Consider the following 20,606-nt stretch of genomic DNA (forward strand, 5'->3'; position numbering starts at 1 on the left):
GTTAGGGGAGATGTTCAAACTACTGCCATAGAACAACAGTTAAATGACCTATTAGAAAGGGGGAATAAAAAATATATTCCTTGTCACCAGTGTCACAGAGACAAAAATGAGACAATTTCAAGAGGAAGGGGCTTAGTCAGTAGTGTCAAATGTTACAACGTGGTCAAGAAAGATGAAGGCATTAGATGTGATGATTGTAAGGTAACTAGTAACTTAGAAGGAAGCAATTTCCATAGCTTGATTTTGGTAGAAGCCAAAAGAAACAGAGTTGAAGTTGGAACAAATAACGAAAAAGTCCAGGTACTATAGATTACTTATTCACAAAACCTGGGAGTGAAAGAAAGAAGACAGAGGGGATTGTAAAAGAGGATTGGGAAGTGGCAATAGAGGTGTAACATAATGCATACAGCCAAGGGACATGGAACCTAGGTCCTGTTGTGGGCATTGCTGAAGTAGCCAAGGTCAAGACTAAGTAAGAAAGCAAGAGAAATAAAAGAGGACTGATGTCATTGAGGGCCTTGAGACAAAAAGAAGATACAAAGAATGTTCAGAGAGAAGCATAAATACAGTTGAAAATAAGGAAGTTGTGGACAGAGAGAAGAATTTCAGAGTTTAAGATAATTGTTACATTGATATTTTTCCCCTTCTTTTTCATATCTAAAAAACTTAAAGGAAGGCTGAGGGTGAAATGCTTCACAAATACTTCTTGGAAAGAGAACATTTAATAATGTTATTTCAGAATAGCCAGTAGTCATTTTAATAATCTTATCTAAAAATATCTTGTCCCTTCCAGATTACTACTTTTCTTTTCCTTCAAAATAAGCTAAAGTTGAGCAATTGGAGCATAGAGACGAGATTTAGTCTGCCAGGCTGTTGTACCCTCCCACTCACTGACCAAAAAATGCATTTTCTCAGGCATCCATCGGGACAGCCTTTAGGTGCCATTGCCAACTTGACAGCCTTCCTGGGTCTTTTCAATGCATTCTGAACTGTAGCTGAGACAAACATGTAATCTCTATCCTAAGGCTCCTATGAGGTTAGCTTGAACTGCATGAAACTTCTCTCAATGCTTATCACAAATACGTAAGACTTAAACTTGCTAAGAGCAAACAATCCAAAACAGCAAATTCGCAGGCACCATATGGAAGAGCATTATTGAAGTTCCCATATCACATTTATGCAATCAAAAACAATATTGTTAAAACACTTTGATGTCTCCCTTCTGAAAACCTTTAACAATGCAATCCTTGGTTATTTCCTTTTGCTTTAAGGTAAAATTATTATTTGCCCTTAAGCACATAAATTCAGAAATAAACTTTAACAAATTATTCCTGGCCACTTTATTTAATAAGTATCCTTTAATAAAATAGATAATAAACTGATAATGACAAAATATTTATACTAATATTGCTGACTTTTAGTTAAGTTCGCAGTATATTGAGGAGAGAAGAAATTCTAGATAGTTCTAACCCAGAAAAATCAAGAGACAAGCGATATCAGTTTCTGGCATTTATGTGCCAGGCACTGTGCTAAATGCTAAGGACACAGTTGTGATGGAAGTGATCTAACCAAGTCAGAGCTTAGAGTCCAGTCACAGGGTTCAGAACCACCATTCCAGTTTGAAAATGTTTTGTTCCCTTTTCCCAAAATAATTCATCTGCATTTTTAATAAAGTCTCTTTCATACTGAGCATTTCAGGTATTAGTGGATGAAATATCAGGGGCTATATAAGCCATTGTTCTGGCCAATGATTTTATGTAAAAATGATACTCTATGCAATGGTTGGTCTTTACCCAACAGTTAAAAAAAAAATAGAGACAAGTAGTCAATCTCATTCAAGCTACCAAAAAAATTCAACAATCATTTTAATATCTGAAGCTTGCCATTCATATCATGAGATTCTACATTGCTACTTCAACAATGAATTCCTTTAGGATATATGAGAAGATTGTTTTTGAGCCCTCCATAGAAAATTATGCTAATGGGAATTCCCTTCATTCCATAAAGTATTTTTAAATTAATCTTTTTAACTAAGGAATAAAATTGTAAATATACTTAATAAAATAATTTTGAAAACTCAAATTTTAGATTCTACTTAATCTTTTGTGAGATCAAATCTTACTGTAATATGTTCTAAGTAACGTATCTCCCTCCACATATGGAGTTTCTACTGGCTTCAAAAAAAAAAAAATCAAAGGGGCAGAAAAGAGTTCTAAGTAGTGGTTTCACTTTCATTTATTTTAGATTCGATTATAAAGTCAACATATCTTCCTCAGAAATTCTTCATGAAAAAAGAGCCACCTAAAGTTTGAAACCCCCAACAACCTATTACGTGTCTTTTTTTTCAGATAAGAATTATATATATATATACTTTAAGTTTAAATTTGATTATATACATATATACTTTATATATATATAAGATATATATATATATACTTTAAGTTTAGATTCGGTTATAAAGTCAACATATCTTCCTCAGAAATTCTTCATGAAAAAAGAGCCACCTAAAGTTTGAAACCCCCAACAATCTATTAAGTGTCTTTTTTTTTTCAGATAAGAATTATATATATACTTTAAGTTCTGGGATACATGTGCAGAATGCAGAATGTGCAGGTTTGTTACACAGTTATACATGTGCAATGGTGGTTTGCTGCACCCATCAACCTGTCATCTACATTAGGTATTTCTCCTAATGCTATCCTTCCCCTCTCCCCCAATCCCATGACAGGCCCCGGTGTGTTATGTTCCCCTCCCTGTGTCCATGTATTCTCATTGTTCAACTCCCATTTATGAGTGAGAACATTTGGTGTTTGGTTTTCTGTTTCTGTGTTAGTTTGCTGAGAATGATGGTTTCCAGCTTCGTCCGTGTCCCTGCAAAGGACATGAACTCATCCTTTTTATGGCTGCACAGTATTCCATGGTATATATGTGCCACATTTTCTTTATCCAGTCTATCGTTGATGGGCATTTGGGTTGGTTCCAAGTCTTTGCTATGAAAAGCATCCCAAATTCATTAAAAGAAATGGGAAAAATGTATAATTAGGGCAATTAAAATAATGCATTAAATGGCCCTCCTCTGAAACAACTGCTTCCTAAGTTAGACCTTTACAATTGGACATACATGCTCCACAATGAAAGCCTGTCAGATTTTTGTACAGAAACATCAGCTCAGTATCCTCTTAAGTATACAGCTGCTGCTAGAAATGATCTTACTTTTGATTTTTAAAAAAATACCTCAAAATTACAACTATATGTAAAGAAAACTTTCTGATATAACTTACTGCTGAGTTAAAATACAATGGCTGTGGCACGTATCTTTACAAAGGCTTTTCTACTAGCTTAATACATAAAAAGAGAATTAGTTACCTATGTATATTTAGTCAACTTGATTTATTTCAAAAAGTAGATTTTCTTTTTGCTTTGCCAAGGAGAATATAGCACAGAGAATTTCAAAGATAGAAGTAACCTTAAAAAGCCATTTAGGTTACAGACTCTTACTGAACCTAACACACTCTGAATTTTGCAAAGTGCTATTACTCAGGTACCAAGGGCTTAAAGTAAAAAGAAGATTCAGCAGAATATGAAGCAAGGCCCTGCCTCTATCTAAGACTCCTGGCTTTATAGAAGAACACTAAACTGCTTTAAGATGCCCTAAGTCACAAATTTCATTAGATGGTTCAAATAGTTTCAGTGCCGCATCTCTACATGTTGCTTTCTGATTAGTTTCAAGAATGAGTAAACAAACACTTTTGTTATATACTAGTTAAAAAAATATAGTTTGTATAATAAATAGTATATTTAGTGCAATAATCCCCAGTTTTACTGGAATTAAAGATCCTAATCTGACATGACTGGTTTTCAGAATATTCCATACTCTCCCCTCTCACAGACCACACTACTATATAGCATATACTTACACTTTAAATTAAATTAAATTTTAATTTGTCTTTGAATCCTTTAATAATATCTTAAGTAAAACACAAAAGTGGGATTGGGGTCTGCTGCATTCACAGTTATTTCCTTTAAAAATCCATTTATCTGTCAGCATTAGATTCATTCATTCAATAAATAAATACTGACTACTCCACATGCTTCCATTTGCATCTATGCACATTAAACATAACAGACTTCCTGGAATTTTAACACTGCTTTAAAATTACATTCCCAAATACAGAGGTAATCATGCTTCTTAGTCATCATTTACATCTATCAATATATCTATAGTTCAGTCCAAAAATAGCAGTTGCTTTACAGATAAATTGTTAATGCTTACTGAGAACTGTGGCTCACCATTTATTCCATTATAAAAAAAAAGTTCTGACATATGAGTCTATTTTGGACATATAAAATAGAACTCATCCTAGAAGCCACCTAATAAAATCCTTAGGGCAAATGAGTGTATTTCAAGGCCTGGTTACCTCAGAAGATCATCATTCTTTGAATATGTTCCTTGGCAATTGAGATCATCTCCTGTTACTGATTCTCAGTTTTATGCTTCAGGAAATTTATGATAGGTTGTTTTTTGTCGAGGGCCTCACTTTCTATAATATTCTACCTGCCCTGGTCTAAGGAAAATCCCAGTTAGTGAACTACAAGGCCCTAAGACAAAAATCTTTTCTTCCACTAGTATATTATTGCCATTTTTATGACTCTATCATTTTCATAGTTTTTAAAAATGTAATCTGAAGGTGCAACCTGAGGCTCTGAAGTAATAAGGATAGTAAATGGATAAATAAAATATGCTTGGTACCCACCTCTGATACCTCTGCAAAAGGATGAAGAACTACAGTAATCGAACTTCAAGCAGAACACAAACTTCAATAATATAAAAATTATTGACCAACTTAAAGTCAGTGTGTATAGGTAGCTGAATTGTGTGAATCAAAAGACAAAATCTAGGTTATCTCTATTCTATGGAAAATGACTTAAAACTTCATAAATGAAGACATTAGAGACAAAAAAATACAAAGCAATGTTGGCTAGAACACGAGTTACATAGGAAATACTTTCAGATATTTCCCCCTTCTGAGCATTCATTAATAATTTTTACTACTTATTATTAAAAATCAGTATCTAAGTTAACTAGATACTGTTTCCTTTTACTGAGTGGATAAGTGCTGGACACGGTTTTTTAAAAAAAAACTTACACCTTATTTCTCAACTCTAGTCTCTCTAGTCTTCATTAGCCAGTAAGTTAATTTAGAACCTTAAAAAAAAAACTTAAGTTTAGCAGCTATTTTGCAATAATATATCCACAAAAATTTTAAGAGTTAATAATGGTTAATTTTCGTCAAAAATTGTCTAATTGAAGTATAGGGCTTGGTTCCCACTTCTATTTGTAAATTATCATTTCATGTATAGAAATAAGGCTTCAATAAGGACAATATGCTCCTGTTCATTAAAGTAGATCAATTGTTAAATCACGTTTTTCACTACTATTAAATGATATCTCAATTTCTCTAAGAAAAGTCTTCAATTAAATACAAAAAAATCATAAATTGATAAAGTGATATGGTAGTATCAATACCCATTTATGAAAATAAGTGTCACATAAAATAAGATATCCCAAGCCAGCATTGATTATGTTTGCTTCTGTTGAAAATATTCATTATTATTTAGAAGATTTTTTTTTTTTTTTCGAGACAATGTCTTGCTCTCTCGCCCAGGCTGGAGTGCAGTGGTGCAATCTCGGCTCACTACAACCTCCGCCTCCTGGGTTCAAGCAATTCTCCTGCCTCAGCCTCCCGAGTAGCTAGGATTACAGGCACCTGCCACCACACCCAGCTAATTTTTGTATTTTTTTAGTAGAGATGGTGTTTCACCATGTTGGCCAGGCTGGTCTCAAACTCACAGCCTCAAGTGATCCACCCCGACTCGGCCTCCCAAAGTGCTGGGATTACAGGTGTGAGTCACTGCACCCGGCCCTATATTTAGAGGATTTTAAATTGATGCAACATACTTCTGTTGGTCACTGGTAAAGAAAATATCTTGTTCAAAAACTGCATCTCACTTTCATCTCACAAATTCAGAAATGTCACATGCAAAATCATACTACCTACTCTCAATAAATGTCTTATTTAATATGACTAACTTTTAAGAACTACTGTTTCCCAAAGCCAGAACTTAACAAAAGCCAGAACATAATCACTTCCTAGCTATTGTCCTTAGGCAAGTTTAACCTTTGTGTCATGTCTCAGTTTCCTCATAATAAAGTGAAGAGAATAAAGATATCAATATCATGAGTTGAAATGAATTAATATATGCAAATCACTTAGTGCAGTACCTATAGTTAGTCCTCCATAAACTTAGGCTGCTGTCTTTATTATAATATTATTATTGTTATTATTATTATAACTGTTTTTATCCACCTTCACTAATCTTATCCATTTATTTGCCATATTAATATTAATATCTATTGTCATAAGAGTTTTGTGAAGATTAAATAAGACAATAAAGCAACTAGTAAGATGAACTGGTATGTAATAGAAGTAATTGACCATGATAAGTATTATTTTGGGGGAATTAAAATGTTAATACATGAAGGCATTAATGCTGGCATAAATGTGTGTTGAAAGAGAACCTGTTAAAGTCATTGATAAAAGAATATTAATCTAATATTTCATCCAATAAAAACATTGGGAGCTAAGCAAATAGTACTCTCTAACTCCACAAAAACCCTTCCCTCAAGTTTGATACCCATTCACATATCTACATATCTTTGGTATGGTTGTTCAACTATCTACAAATACAACTAATTTAGAAGAAAAATGTAAAAAAAAAATTTTAGACTTTTGATCATCATATATTTAGGATCAAAAGATGATGTATTTTACCTAAACCCTGTTTTGGAATCCCAAGGACCATAGTTAAATAAGAATTTATCACTCTTCAGTGCAGAGTTGAAGTATCTTTTGATCAGCGATGGTTGAAATGAAAAATAATGTTGTTTTATGCAGTTGCTTGCAAGATTATAAAACTTATTAATTATCACAAAACTACCAATAATTTTTCATGATAGATAATCTAGTCTGTAAAATCACTTACAGCTAAATTTGATAATTTGTACAAATTAGGATTATTCCTTGAGTTCATCTATCATGAGCACAATCAATCCCTTTCATGAAATTTGCTTATTCAATTTTTTTAACTTTTCAGTTCAGGGGTACATGTTCAGGTTTGTTACACAGGTAAACTTGTGTCATGGGAGTCTGTTGTGCAGATTATTTCATCACCCAGATATTAAGCCTATTACCCATTAGTTATTTTTCTTGATCCTCTCCCTCTTTTGACCCTCTACCCTCTGATAGGTCTCAGTTTTTAAAATGTTAGCAGTTCAGCCGGGCATGGTGGCTCAACGCCTGTAATCCCAGCACTTTGGGAGGCCGAGGTGGGCAGATCACCTCAGATCAGGAGTTCGAGACCAGCCTGGCCAACATGGTGAAATCCCGTCTCTACAAAAATACAAAAATTAGCCAGGCATGATGATGGGTGCCTGTAATCCCAGCTACTCGGGAGGCTGAGGCGGGAGAATCACCTGAACCTGGGAGGCAGAGGTTGCAGTGAGCCAAGATCACACCATTGCAGTCCAGCCTGGGCAACAGAGTGAGACTCTGTTTCAAAAAAAAAAAAAAATTGTTAGCAGTTCATTGCATTTTTTAAACAAACAGTAGATGGCTGTTCCTTATCTAATTACATTCCACTTAAATTGTCATAGTATCTTCTACTGGTATCACAAATGTACTATCTATTAAGATAAAACATTAATTCTGAGGTATTTTGTTTTTGGTTTTTTTGTTTTTATTTTGAGACAGAGTCTTGTTCTGTTGCCCATATTAGATAGAGCGCAGTGCTGTGATCATAGCTCACTGTAACCTCAAACACCCAGGCTTATGCAATCCGTCTGTCCCAGCCTCCAGAGTAGCTAGGACTACACGTGCATGCCACCAGGCCCACCTAATTTTTCTTGTTTTTGTAGTGATGGAGTCTCACTATACTGTCCAGGCTGATCTCAAACTCCTGGCCTCAAGCAATCCTCCCCTCTTGGCATAACGAAGCACTGGGATTACAGGTGTGAGCCACCATACCTGGCCATCTGAGGTATTTTAAAATGAAAAACTAAAAAAATTCAAATTGCCATACCTCTAATTATACTACTGACTAAATAAAAGTTATAAACAAATCTATGATGAAGAAAGAGAGAACTTAAGAGGAAAATACATCTCTGTCTAATGTTGATCTAGGAAAGTAAGACATTATATATGTAGTTCAAATGGAATGTTTTAAATGCTCTAATTAGTCTACCACTGTTTTTTAGTGAGAGTCACTCTCACTTGTCTCTGTACCACTCTCTGAGATAACTGGTGGTGGTGGCTGAATAAGGGTTAGTTTCCAACTTGGAGGCTACTCATTATTCCCAGCGTCTAAAGGTAAGAATAGAATATGGAAAGAAAGGAAGTGTTACAGTCTCTGCTCTCTTCCTGCTCCTTCATGTTTCTCCATTCACATCCTGCTTCTTCTTGCATAATTATGAGATAACCATAAAAAGATAATTATAAGTGTGACATTATTAGTATTAATAATAGCACTGTACTCTTGTTATATCCAACCAAAACAGGAAGTAAGAAGGGCCCACAGTTTGAATGAGAACACTGAAGTTTACTCAAGGTTACATTACTAGTAAATGGCGAAGAGAACTACAAAACAATTTCTATCTCCAAGTCTAGCACTCTTTCTTCTACTTGTGCTGTTGTTATAATCTGAGTAAATTAGGCAGCCTAAATTTACTATGAGTTGCCAAATATTAAAAATAAAACACTGGAGTTGACTGGAAGATGAAGGGTTTATCATCCGATTCCATTCCCGTGACAACTCAGAAACACAAACTACTAAAAACTCCCTGCAAACCTCTCTTTTTAAACATTGTTGATTTTTCTATGTAAATTGATTGTTGAAAAAAAATATGTTATTCTAGTAGAAACTAAACTATTTTAGAATTCCGCCTGGACACAGTGGCTCATGCCTGTAATCTCAGCACTTTGGGAAGCTGAGGAGAGAGGAACACTTGAGGCCAGGACTTTGAGACAAGCCCGGGCAACAGAGCAAGATCCACATCTCTAAAAAAATTCTTAAATTAGCTAGGCATGGTGGTGCATGCCTGCAGTCCCAGCTACTTGGGAGGCAGAGGTGAGAGGATCACTTGAGCCCAGGAATTAGATGATTCAGTGAGCTATGACTGTGCCACTGCACTCCAGCCTGCGAGACAGAGCAAGACCCTGTCTGTAAAAAAAAAAAAAAAAAAAAAAAGGTATGTGTGTATATGTATGTATACGTATATATATGTGTATATGTATATATACGTATATACACATACACCCATACTTTTTTATAATATACTATATTACATATATTATATATATAATAAATACATTATGTATATGTAGTATATATGTATAATACACATATAATTAATCAATTCTAAGTAATTCACTAGATTATCCAGTTTATATCAAAATACAGAAGCATCTGATTTGTTAAGTGAGCTAGTTCTATGGGTAATTAAACCTGAAGGTTTAGTCAAATAACAGATACTCATTGAGTCATCTTACCTCCATGGGGTTTACAGTCTAAGGAAGCAATCTGGCTTTTAAAACACTAAGCATGAGTCTGAGGAGTACTAAGAAGGAGAGATAAAGGACATATACTTTTAAAGCAAAAATTCCTGAAGAGAAAGAATAAGAATAAATGTAAAGAAAAAGAAAAAAAAACATTCTAAGAAAATCTTATGTGATTGGAAGGGGGGAAATTATTTCTAGGCCTTATGTGAATATTACATGTTTGTATATGTATATGTAATCTTCCAATTACTGTTTCTGCTATAGAGAGGTGGGGAAGCTGGGAGACACACAAAGATGGGGTACTGGGCTGTCTTGTTCTAAACTTTAAAATCTTCTGCTCTTACCTGGGAAAAAAAGAGAAGGATGCCTACCAGAGCTACAGCAGTAATGGAAGCTTACAAGGATGGATAGTGACTCCAAATGAAATCACTGGACCAAGCAAAAATAACCTTAGGGATTTCAAGGGAGTGAGAGAAAAGAGTTATAGGTTTCACTCTCTGAAGAGATAAATTTTAAAAAGAATCATAATTTAAAATTGAAATAGTCAATATAGTTTGAAGAATGTTAACCATACTCGGATTCTATTGTTTATACCACATAATCTACCTTTTTTTCACTTAACATGAACTTTTTTTTTTTTCCCAGACAAGGTCTCACTCTGTCACCCACCAGTGATGTAATCTCAGCTCACTGCAACCTCCACCTCCCAGGCTCAATTCTCCTGTCTCAGCCTCCCGAGTAGCTAGGACCATAGGCGCAAGCCCCCACACCTGGCTAAATTTTGTATTTTTAGTAGAGATGGGGGTTTCACCATGTTGACCAGGCTGGTCTTGAACTCCTAAGCTCAGGTGATCCGCCTGCCTCGGCCTCTCAAAGTACTGGTATTACAGGCGTTGAGCCACCGCACCCGGCCGACATGAACATTTAACCTGTGTAATTAAACAGTCACCTAGAATATCATTTTTAATGACTGTATCCATCTAGAGATGTGCCATAATTAACCAATCCATTACTATTGTATATTTCCATTGTTTTCATTTTTCCTATTATAAATAAGGGCTCATATACTTGCAGGTAAATCTTTGTGTACTCAAATATTTTATGAGTATTTGTGTGCAATTTACTTTTATTAAAATTATTGCATCAAAAAATAAGATGTATTAATAGACAGAGGGATCAACATATAATAAAGTAAGCACAGCAAAATGTTAATGGTAGACTTTAGGTGGTAAGTATATAGATATTCACTGCAAAATTCTTTCAATTTTTCCATATGTTTCAAATTTATTGGAAAATGTTGGAAATGAAAAATGTTGAAAAAAATTATATTTTATGAGGCTAAATTCCTAGAATTGGACTAGATTATTCATAGTATGTGCACATCTTTAAACTTTGTGAAGTTAAAACATCAACCAGAAAGTGTCAGTTCCCTCACACTGTCAACACCACTTTTTAGTGCTTTTCAAATCTCTGCCAACTTGTTAGGCAAAAACTAGTAATTCATTTTTTAAATCATCATTTCTATGTTAATTTTTAAAACTTTTTTTAAGTTAATATATAATGAATTGAAAAGCTTCCTAATATGCTTGGCTTCAAATTTGATGTTGGTTATTGGAACCATGAAGCAGTAATCAAGATTCAAGCACCCATCTGGGGGCACTTAGCTTATTACCAAGCACAATACTCTCAAGAATAACTTGCAAACCTAATTATAAATAGGTGAAAGTTACTTGCAGGCCAGCATCATATACAGGCAAGGGGGCTGATGTCTGATTGGCAAATGGGCCTGGTTTAACATGTTCTGAGAAACAGTTCTTCCTGCACACACACAAAAAAAAGTCACCTCTTTCATTTTCCCAGGATGCTCAGAATTCAAACACTAGTGATTTCTTCTTTTGTGCTGAAATAAATTGGTCCTCACCAATCCTCTTTCTTTTTTTTATTTTATTTTATTTTATTTTTTATTATACTTTAAGTTTTAGGGTACATGTGCACATTGTGCAGGTTAGTTACATATGTATACATGTGCCATGCTGGTGCGCTGCACCCACTAACTCGTCATCTAGCATTAGGTATATCTCCCAATGCTATCCCTCCCCCCTCCCCCCACCCCACAACAGTCCCCAGAGTGTGATATTCCCCTTCCTGTGTCCATGTGATCTCATTGTTCAATTCCCACCTATGAGTGAGAATATGCGGTGCTTGGTTTTTTGTTCTTGCGATGGTTTACTGAGAATGATGATTTCCAATTTCATCCATGTCCCTACAAAGGACATGAACTCATCATTTTTTATGGCTGCATAGTATTCCATGGTGTATATGGGCCACATTTTCTTAATCCAGTCTATCATTGTTGGACATTTGGGTTGGTTCTAGGTCTTTGCTATTGTGAATAATGCGGCAATAAACATACGTGTGCATGTGTCTTTATAGCAGCATGATTTATAGTCCTTTGGGTATATACCCAGTAATGGGATGGCTGGGTCAAATGGTATTTCTAGTTCTAGATCCCTTAGGAATTGCCACGCTGACTTCCACAATGGTTGTACTAGTTTACAGTCCCACCAACAGTGTAAAAGTGTTCCTATTTCTCCACATCCTCTCCAGCACCTGTTGTTTCCTGACTTTTTAATGATTGCCATTCTAACTGGTGTGAGATGGTATCTCATTGTGGTTTTGATTTGCATTTCTCTGATGGCCAGTGATGGTGAGCATTGTTTCATGTGTTTTTTGGCTGCATAAATGTCTTCTTTTGAGAAGTGTCTGTTCATGTCCTTCGCCCACTTTTTGATGGGGTTGTTTGTTTTTTTCTTGTAAATTTGTTTGAGTTCATTGTAGATTCTGGATATTAGCCCTTTGTCAGATGAGTAGGTTGTGAAAATTTTCTCCCATTTTGTAGATTGCTCCTCTTTCAAAATTCAAGTATTTTATTTCAATATGAGTGCCATATAATTGTGGTGCTTCCATAGGATGGAATGCAATGGAGGCATTAAAGAGAACTATGGAAATCTGTATTTACTGACATGGAAAGATGTCCATGATATACTTGTTCATTGCAAAAAAAAAAAAAAAAAGTGTGTGTGTGTGTGTATATGATAGAAATATGTGAAAGGATACTTACTAAAATGTTACCACTGGTAAACTACTGAAGGACATATGGGATATTTTTAAATCCTTTTTATATATTTCTCTATTATTTATTTTTACAATGGGTATATACAATTTTTTTCACAAGAAATACAATAAGGCTATTTGCATTTCGATAAAAAGAAAAATGAAAATATCTCAGAAAACCACTCAGTCATTAGTACCATAATAAAATTTGGTTCAGCAAGATTTTCAAGTCAAGGTTAAAGTCCCCTAAGGAATAAGACCCAGATCCAGCATATTTTCAAGGGAAAAGGGGCTAAAGGCAGAGCAGGCAAAGAAGTCTCCAATCAAGTATTAAGCAGCCTGGGGCTAGGGCTATATTCAGGGAATTTTACTTGGAAAAAAAAATCAATAGACAAGAGAAGGCATCTGTGGTATTCAGGTCCAAGAGAAACCAAAAGTATGACGGCTCACTACAATCTGGAGTCAGAGTGGATCTTATATAACTTTACCACAATTCTTGCTTTCAGTATTACAAAGGAAAATACCTCCTTCTCCCCCTACAACAGGCCCAGGATCCAATGGCAATTGGATCTCTCTCCAGTGGGAAGAAGTTTGAAGTTTTTAAAATATTTACTTAACAGAATTAAAGTATTTTATTTCAATATGAGTGCCATATAATTGTGGTGCTTCCATAGGATGGAATGCGATGGAGTCATTAAAGTATACATTTTTAAATGTATACTTTACGGAGACTGAAAAGAACATGATGCATTAAACTACTCACCTCCATGGGAAGACATGTCTGTCCATGGGTAGATGCTCCTAGATGTGACATCACAGACCCATTCTTAATTTGAAAGTGTATTTTGCACATGTAGCCATCAGAACAGTCCTGTGTTTCATCACCAAAAAATACATAAGAAAATGCCAATTATTTTAAGAATTCATCATTTTAAGAACCACTTCCCATAAGTTCCAAACTGATCAGTGAAAAACTAAATGTACTAAATGAGACTATATGGATAAAGAGACTAGTCCAACACCCTGTACATAGTAAGTACTCAATAAATGCAAGTTTTATTCTCCTACCTTTCTTATTTATTAATGATGTCTCCACCCTCCTAGATTAAACCTTTCCCTTTTTTCCTGACTAGTCCATAGCACCAAGATCACAGAACAAAACTTAAGCTTATAGAAATAGCTTGTCACATAATTAATATTGATTTTCATGGCATACACATAGAGAACAATTTTAGGACTTGAAATAGATCTCGAAGCTGCAAGAAAGCTTCCATTTCAATTTCTTTCTCAAGGCAAGATCTCTATGAAAATGTCCCAGAAAGGTATTTATGCATCTCAGCAACTGCCTGAGCACCTCCAGGAACTGGCCCTTGTTACTCCCTTACACAGCGGTCATTTCCATTTTAGTGCATTGTACATTAAGAAAGTTTTGTCCTGTATTTCACATCCTTTAACTTACTTAGTTCTGCCCTCTGAAGTCTAATCCCTTTTCCACACAGCTGTTCTTCCAAGCGCTGAAGAAATGACCACCATTTGCAAATACTCCTTACAAAATATGGTTTCTGAGCCCTTTACCAGTATTTGTCTCCTGTTTCTTGTACTTGCTCTTAAATATACTAATGAATGATGTTCATCTAATTGTGGCCAGTTCCATTTTTTTAAGGTAACACTTTTTTGAATTCAATAAAGTCATGTGTAAGAATATAATACCTCCCCAAGCACGAACATACATGCCAATAAATATTAATTCCCCACCAAATTGTCACACCAACATTTACATTTTAATAGAATTAAAATAATAAGGACTAAGGGGTTAATCTTCCTATAAGAAGAGGGAAATTTGGATGCAGTGACACAAACAGGGAAGAAAGCCATGTGAAGATGAAGACTGGAGTGGTGCATCTAGGAGCTAAAGATTGCCATCAGCCACTGGAAGCTAGAAGCAGTAAGGAATGGTCCTTCCCTAAAGCCTCTGGTGGGAGCAGGACCCTGCCAACATCTTGATTTCAGACTTCTAACCTCCAGAACTGTGAGAGAATAAATTTCTGTTACTTTAAGTCACCCAGTTTGTGGTACCTTGTTATAACATTCCTAGGAAACTAATACAGTAACTCTATTTTTTAAGACACTTGACAGCACCTTAAGAATGCCTCCCAGTAAGTTGTGCTGACAAACTGCCAGCCCTCACTCAGGGGGCTGCACTGGTTAGTTGTTGATTGGTTAGATCCAACTCATTCTGATTGGTTGATGCCTCTGTCACAGGTTGCTAAATATTTTTAATATCATTCCTGCCTGGAAAGTAGACCATCAGATATCCAATACTGTCATTTTTAATTATTTCATTAAGGATATCCATTTTGTAGATGGAATTACTGTTTTAAATTCCAGCTCTACACTATCTGACCACAAAGCAGATCCTGTAATGGTCTTCTACCACTGAAACCTTCGTATTTAGAAAAATGTAGATTTAACATTGGCTTAAACTGAGAAAGATATATGTAGTGACTGTTGTCATTGCCACTGTTTCACATCAAACATCATTCTTCCTTCTTTTGGAGCAGTAGTCATTGCTCCTCTAAGGAACAATTGCTCCTCAATTCTCCTGATTGAGAAGGGAATGGTTCCTTAGGGGAGCATTGGCTACTGTTACACTAATTACAGCTCCAGGGATAGACACAGATCTCTGATCTTGCCCATCAGTACTGCCGGCCCCAGAGACTCTGGAGGACAAATGATCTACATCACAGCCAATGGGATGAAATTCAGGATTTGGTTTTGGGGGGGTTGGGAAAGGTGGCTGTTCTCTTCTCCACTAGGTTTGAGCCAGACAGACCACAAAAAAAAAAAAAAAAAAACCTGGCAGCCATGATGTAATTAAACGAAGTTGGCTCTGCAACTCAGAGGAAAGCAAGACCATGAGATACAGAGAAACCACATTCTGACTACATTATTTACACCAACCATATCTGAAACTAGTTCTATCTCAGATTTTTCAATTACATGGCCCCAAAAAGTCCCTTCTTTGCTTCACCCAATGGGTTGGGTTTTCTGTCACTTGCAACCAAAATAATTTTGCTATTAAGTAACATAAATTTGTGTTTATTAGTTTAAAAATAGAAGATTTCTATTGTATTGTCAATCTCATTGTGATAGATAATCAATAGTTGATTATATAAAAGATTTACCATATACAGTCATGCATCACTTAACAGCAGGAATATCTTCTGAGAAACACGTCATTGGGCTATTCTGTCATTGTACAAACATCACAGACTCTGCTTACACAAACCCAAATGGTATGGCCTCCTACATACGTAGGCTATATGACATAGTTGCTTGCTCCTAGGCTGCAAACCTGTACAGCATGTTACTGTATTAATTGCAGGCAATTGTAACAAAATGGTAAGTATTTGTGTATCTAAGCATATCTAAACAAAGAAAATGTACAGCAAAAATACAGCATTATAATCTCATGGGAACACTGTACATGTGGTCTGTTCTTGACCGAAATGTCATTATGCAGCATGACTATACGGTAAAACTATAATAGCATGTGTTTGAGAGAAAAATTACCCAAAGTCTGCAATTTCAAAATGATCTAGAGATAAAAACCAAAACTCTCAGGATATTCAGAGAACACGGAGCTGCACTGTGTGTACTAAATATAGCTCATTAAATGAGGGTAACTGCTCTATTTTGTATTTTTCTATACCTGAGCCCTGGTCACATAACCTCCTCTTAAGGGAACATAAAATTTAGTAAAATTCTAATTACAATGCAAAATACATCTCCTTTGACATTAAAAGAGGTGAGTCAAAAATTCGTGTACACCTATGTTATAAAATCTAAATAAATTATCTGGTCTCTTTCCCAATTAGTTAAGATAAAGAGATATGTCACTTTCAATAATACTTATAATTTGAGGAATTTACTTACATTTTAGGTAATTTCAAATACCATTTTTTATTATCGATAGGGAAGTACACTGGGTTTTTTGCTCTATATTTGGTAGTGGTGATTTTTTTTCAGTATCAATCTTCTCAGTCAAGATTAGCCTTGAAAAATTAAATATAGAGTTTTTTGGATTTTGATTTCCCTTTAAAGACTTCCACAGAACTAGATCTTTCTTCTACTTTGTTTTAATTTAAGGCAGAAAAATATGTTTTGTTCTTCACTGTTGAAGGATGCTTTTTTAGAGACAAGCAAACTCAAAAGCAGGAGAACCACCACTCTTGTCAGCCCTGCAGTCCACCCAGCCCAGGAAACGATGTCAACTCAAATTCCCCCTTGGCAATGAAGTTTTCCTGACCATTCCAATTAACACTCCTCTCTAGCTTCCCTGCATTCTTTTTGTACTTACCATACCTTACACTTGAACATTTAACTCTTCTTTAATTTTTTAACATTTGTTAGTTTTATTTCTCCCACTAGATCATAAGCTCAGGGCCTAGGCCTCCATCCTCTAAGGGATGACAAGGTCTTTACAGGATCCAGATTCCATCCCACATAAAAACCTGATCCAGATAGAGTCTGAAAACATCCTGGACAAGCATGAGAGGATTTAAAAACAAAGGGAACCTTCAAGTTTATCCAATTCAAGCCTCTCATTTTAGAGATAAGAGGGTGAAGGACTAAAGCACTTCTAAGAAACTTGTCTTACACTAATTAGTTGGAGGCAGAGCAGGAAGTGGAAAGCGGATCTCTTGACCTGAGTATTCTTTGTAGTACACTAAGCAAATTCTGCAAGAGAGCAGGACCATGGCTTATTGACTCTCGTGGACTGGTGTGGGCCAGTGCTTTGCACTTCAAGTAACAAACTCAAGCCACTCAAGTGTGGTCTGGGGACCAGCCACAGCATAAGCTGCGAGCTTATTAAGACAGACATGCAGAATCTCAAGCCTCACCCCAGACCTCCTGATTCTGCATTTAAAACATAATCCCCAGGTGATATGTATGCACATTTTGGAAGCACTGAGGCATGTACTGCAATCCCTGACTCAAAGAGACAGCAAACTGACTGCATTAACAATGGTTCTCAATCCGAGCTGCACATTAGAACTACCTGTGGAGTTTTCAAACTGTTGCTGGTGTCTCACCTCAGACCAATTAAGTCAGAATCTACCTAGCAGATTCCAGCACAGCAGCCAGAGTTGAGAACCACTGCACTCAATTCCTTGGAGACCCTCTTTTGAACTCAATGAACAGAGTCAATCAGGTAATCTGCAGCTACCTCAGGAGAGAAGTCCACAAACAACTCAAGATCTTCATGAACACCATAGCTCATCTGGAGTTCTCCAAATGCTAAAATCACCTCTGTTAACACTCTCTTCTTGGAGCTTTGACCATGCTGAGACTGCCTTTGAAGTGGTCTTTACTACTGCCCCAAAAACTAATTTCTGGCAACTTGGCCAGTCTTGACCTGGCCCTCTGAAACTGCCAGTAGTCTTGTAACTTAAAATTGCTCCAAGTCCAACTACACTTCAGCTATTAGGTCTCCTTGCTGTCCATTCACCTCAAAGCATGATGCTTTACTCTGTCACTGTAGAAGAATAAGTAATAAGAAATGTCCAGCTGTTATAACCCAAACAACATTCATTATAAAGAGAATACTTCCTCACAGCCAAAACTCTTCCAGTTATCTAAATAGAATGCCCTTCACCTAAGACCAAAATAAGAAATATTTAAATGAGAAAAAAAACCCAAATATGCTAGATGAAAATATAGGAGAACACATATTTTTTAATATGATAAAAACCCAGAAGTCATAAAAGACTGGTAAATTCTACGGCATGCAAACAAATTCTTAACACCATAAAGTCAAGAGACATATCAAAATGTGAAAAAGCATTTGTAGCTCATATCATAGAAAAGAACTAATTTTTTCAATATAAAATAGCTTTAATTTCCTCAAAATATAAATAGTTCCACCAAATCAACAGGAAGGGGTCCAACAGCCCAATAAGAAAATGAGCAAAGGATACACAGATAGTTTACTAAAGAGGAAATACATGTAGATAAAAATATGTTCAATGTTAGCCATAAGAAAAATGCAAATTAAAAACTGTGATAACATTTTTTACCTATCAGATTGGCAAAGATCAAAAAGTATGAAAGGGAATGTATAGACAAAGACATGGATAAAACAAGCAGGCACTCTCATACATTGCTGGGGCAGGGGAGTTAAAATTAGCATAAGATCCCTGAAGAGCAGGTTGGCAAAAACTATCAAAATTTAAAATGCACACACCTTGGACCCAGAAATGTTACTTCCAAGAATTTACCTTATGGATATAGTCACATATGTAGTAAATAAAATTCATACAAATGATTATTAACATATTATTTTAATAGTATAAGGTTGGAAACAACCTAAATTTCCATCAGTGAGGATTGGCTAAATAAATTATTTTATATCCAAATAATGGGATAGTATGTAACCACAAAAATAATGAATGAGTTCTGTAAATATTGAGTAATGACCAAGACTGACCATTAAGTTATTTTTTAAAGCGCAGAACAGTATGAATATATGCATGCTACCATATGTTTAAATGTAACTGTACAGGCTATGTGTACACTGAATATATCCGGAAAGACACCCAAGACCATGGTATCAGTGGCAACCTCTAAAGGTTTGAGTAAGGAAAGTAGAAGGGTTAGAAAGGAGACTTAACTTTTTAATGTAAAACCTCTTTTGTGCCTATAAATACATGGCACTTGATTTTAAACAAATAATTAATTGCCCTTTGCACATATGCCTCCAGGCCACCACATTGCCAGAGTAGATTCCAATCTTAAACTTCTAAGGAGAAAATGTCCTATAGGTCTTATAGAATCCAAGAGAGACAAGCAAGTTTTCTAGTGTAGTGCTGATTGCATTTTGGATGGAGATCTAAGGATTTCCTGATAGAACACGTTTGGGTCTGTTTTAGTACAAGCTGTCATAGGGCTATGCCACCCAGCAAGCTATGTTATGCCTGCTGGAATCCAGCTAACAAAATAATTATAGGGCTTCTGTTGCTGAGTTTAACAAGATCTTCTCTAGACACATCTAAAAGAAAATGGGTGGTTATCTAAGGGTCTCAGCTCTACTTCAGAATAAGGCATTTTATATACGACTTCAACTCAAGTTAACTGCCCAGAATGATCAACTGCAGGAAGGGCTTGACAAGTCCATAAAGGAGGAAGACAACTGAAGTTTCTAGGTCAATGCCAGCACTGATCAAACAAGGCCTTCAAGGTCAGTGGAGCCCTGAGGAATAGGTCAAACCTAGGCCACAGATCTCAAGTGACTGTTCTTTGCTGCTGTAGAAGATCAAACCAATACTATCAGTAGCTGCTCAAAACTGATTAACCTTGGGGTAAAAAGAAGAAAGTAGAAACTACTGCTAAGTAGCAAAGTTTATACTAGGTAGGTCGGACATTAAACCAATATCCATCCATTTTTTAAAGTTAAAGGTAAGTAATGTAGGCAAGGAACTGTTATGGATGTAGAAGATCCTCCAGAACACAATGCTGAATGTGTTAATACGACTCCTCCCCACACCCCAAATATCCACCCAATCCCAGTAACACTGACTTCAATTTCTCATAGTGTTACACCTTCCAGATGCATGAGAGGATCCTGGCCAGGGTGAACTCTGATGCCTCTGGTTATGTTATATACAAAGGTAACTTTGTATAAAGAGTGACCAGCTCTAGTCAAAGTGATTCATCAGTACTGCTAGCCTCTGGCTCATTTAGACAAAAACTCAAGAATGAAAGAAAATAAGGAGATAATACATTTCATCTTTGATAAAGAAATTTGCACGTCTTTAATTTCCCCTTGGTCCTGTAGTATTTTGGGATTTATTAAACATGACACCTCATTAATTAAAT

The 20,606-nt window shown here is 35.8% G+C and overlaps 1 protein-coding gene across 3 annotated transcripts in view; it reads right to left on the minus strand.

Annotated features, from left to right (window-relative positions):
• Positions 1-20,606, minus strand: part of ATG10 (autophagy related 10) — a 287,839-nt gene that overhangs the window by 185,332 nt on the left and 81,901 nt on the right. For 2 of the 3 annotated variants that reach the window (XM_003822249.5, XM_057302265.2), the window contains exon 3: positions 13,492-13,599. The exons of the other annotated variant lie outside the window; for it this stretch is intronic. In XM_003822249.5, coding sequence (XP_003822297.1) covers positions 13,492-13,599 — 108 coding nt within the window. The remainder of the gene's footprint in view (positions 1-13,491; positions 13,600-20,606) is intronic. 3 annotated transcript variants of the gene reach the window in all.

The sequence above is a fragment of the Pan paniscus genome, chromosome 4 (assembly GCF_029289425.2).
Source record: "Pan paniscus chromosome 4, NHGRI_mPanPan1-v2.0_pri, whole genome shotgun sequence".
NCBI classification, from domain to species: domain Eukaryota; kingdom Metazoa; phylum Chordata; class Mammalia; order Primates; family Hominidae; genus Pan; species Pan paniscus.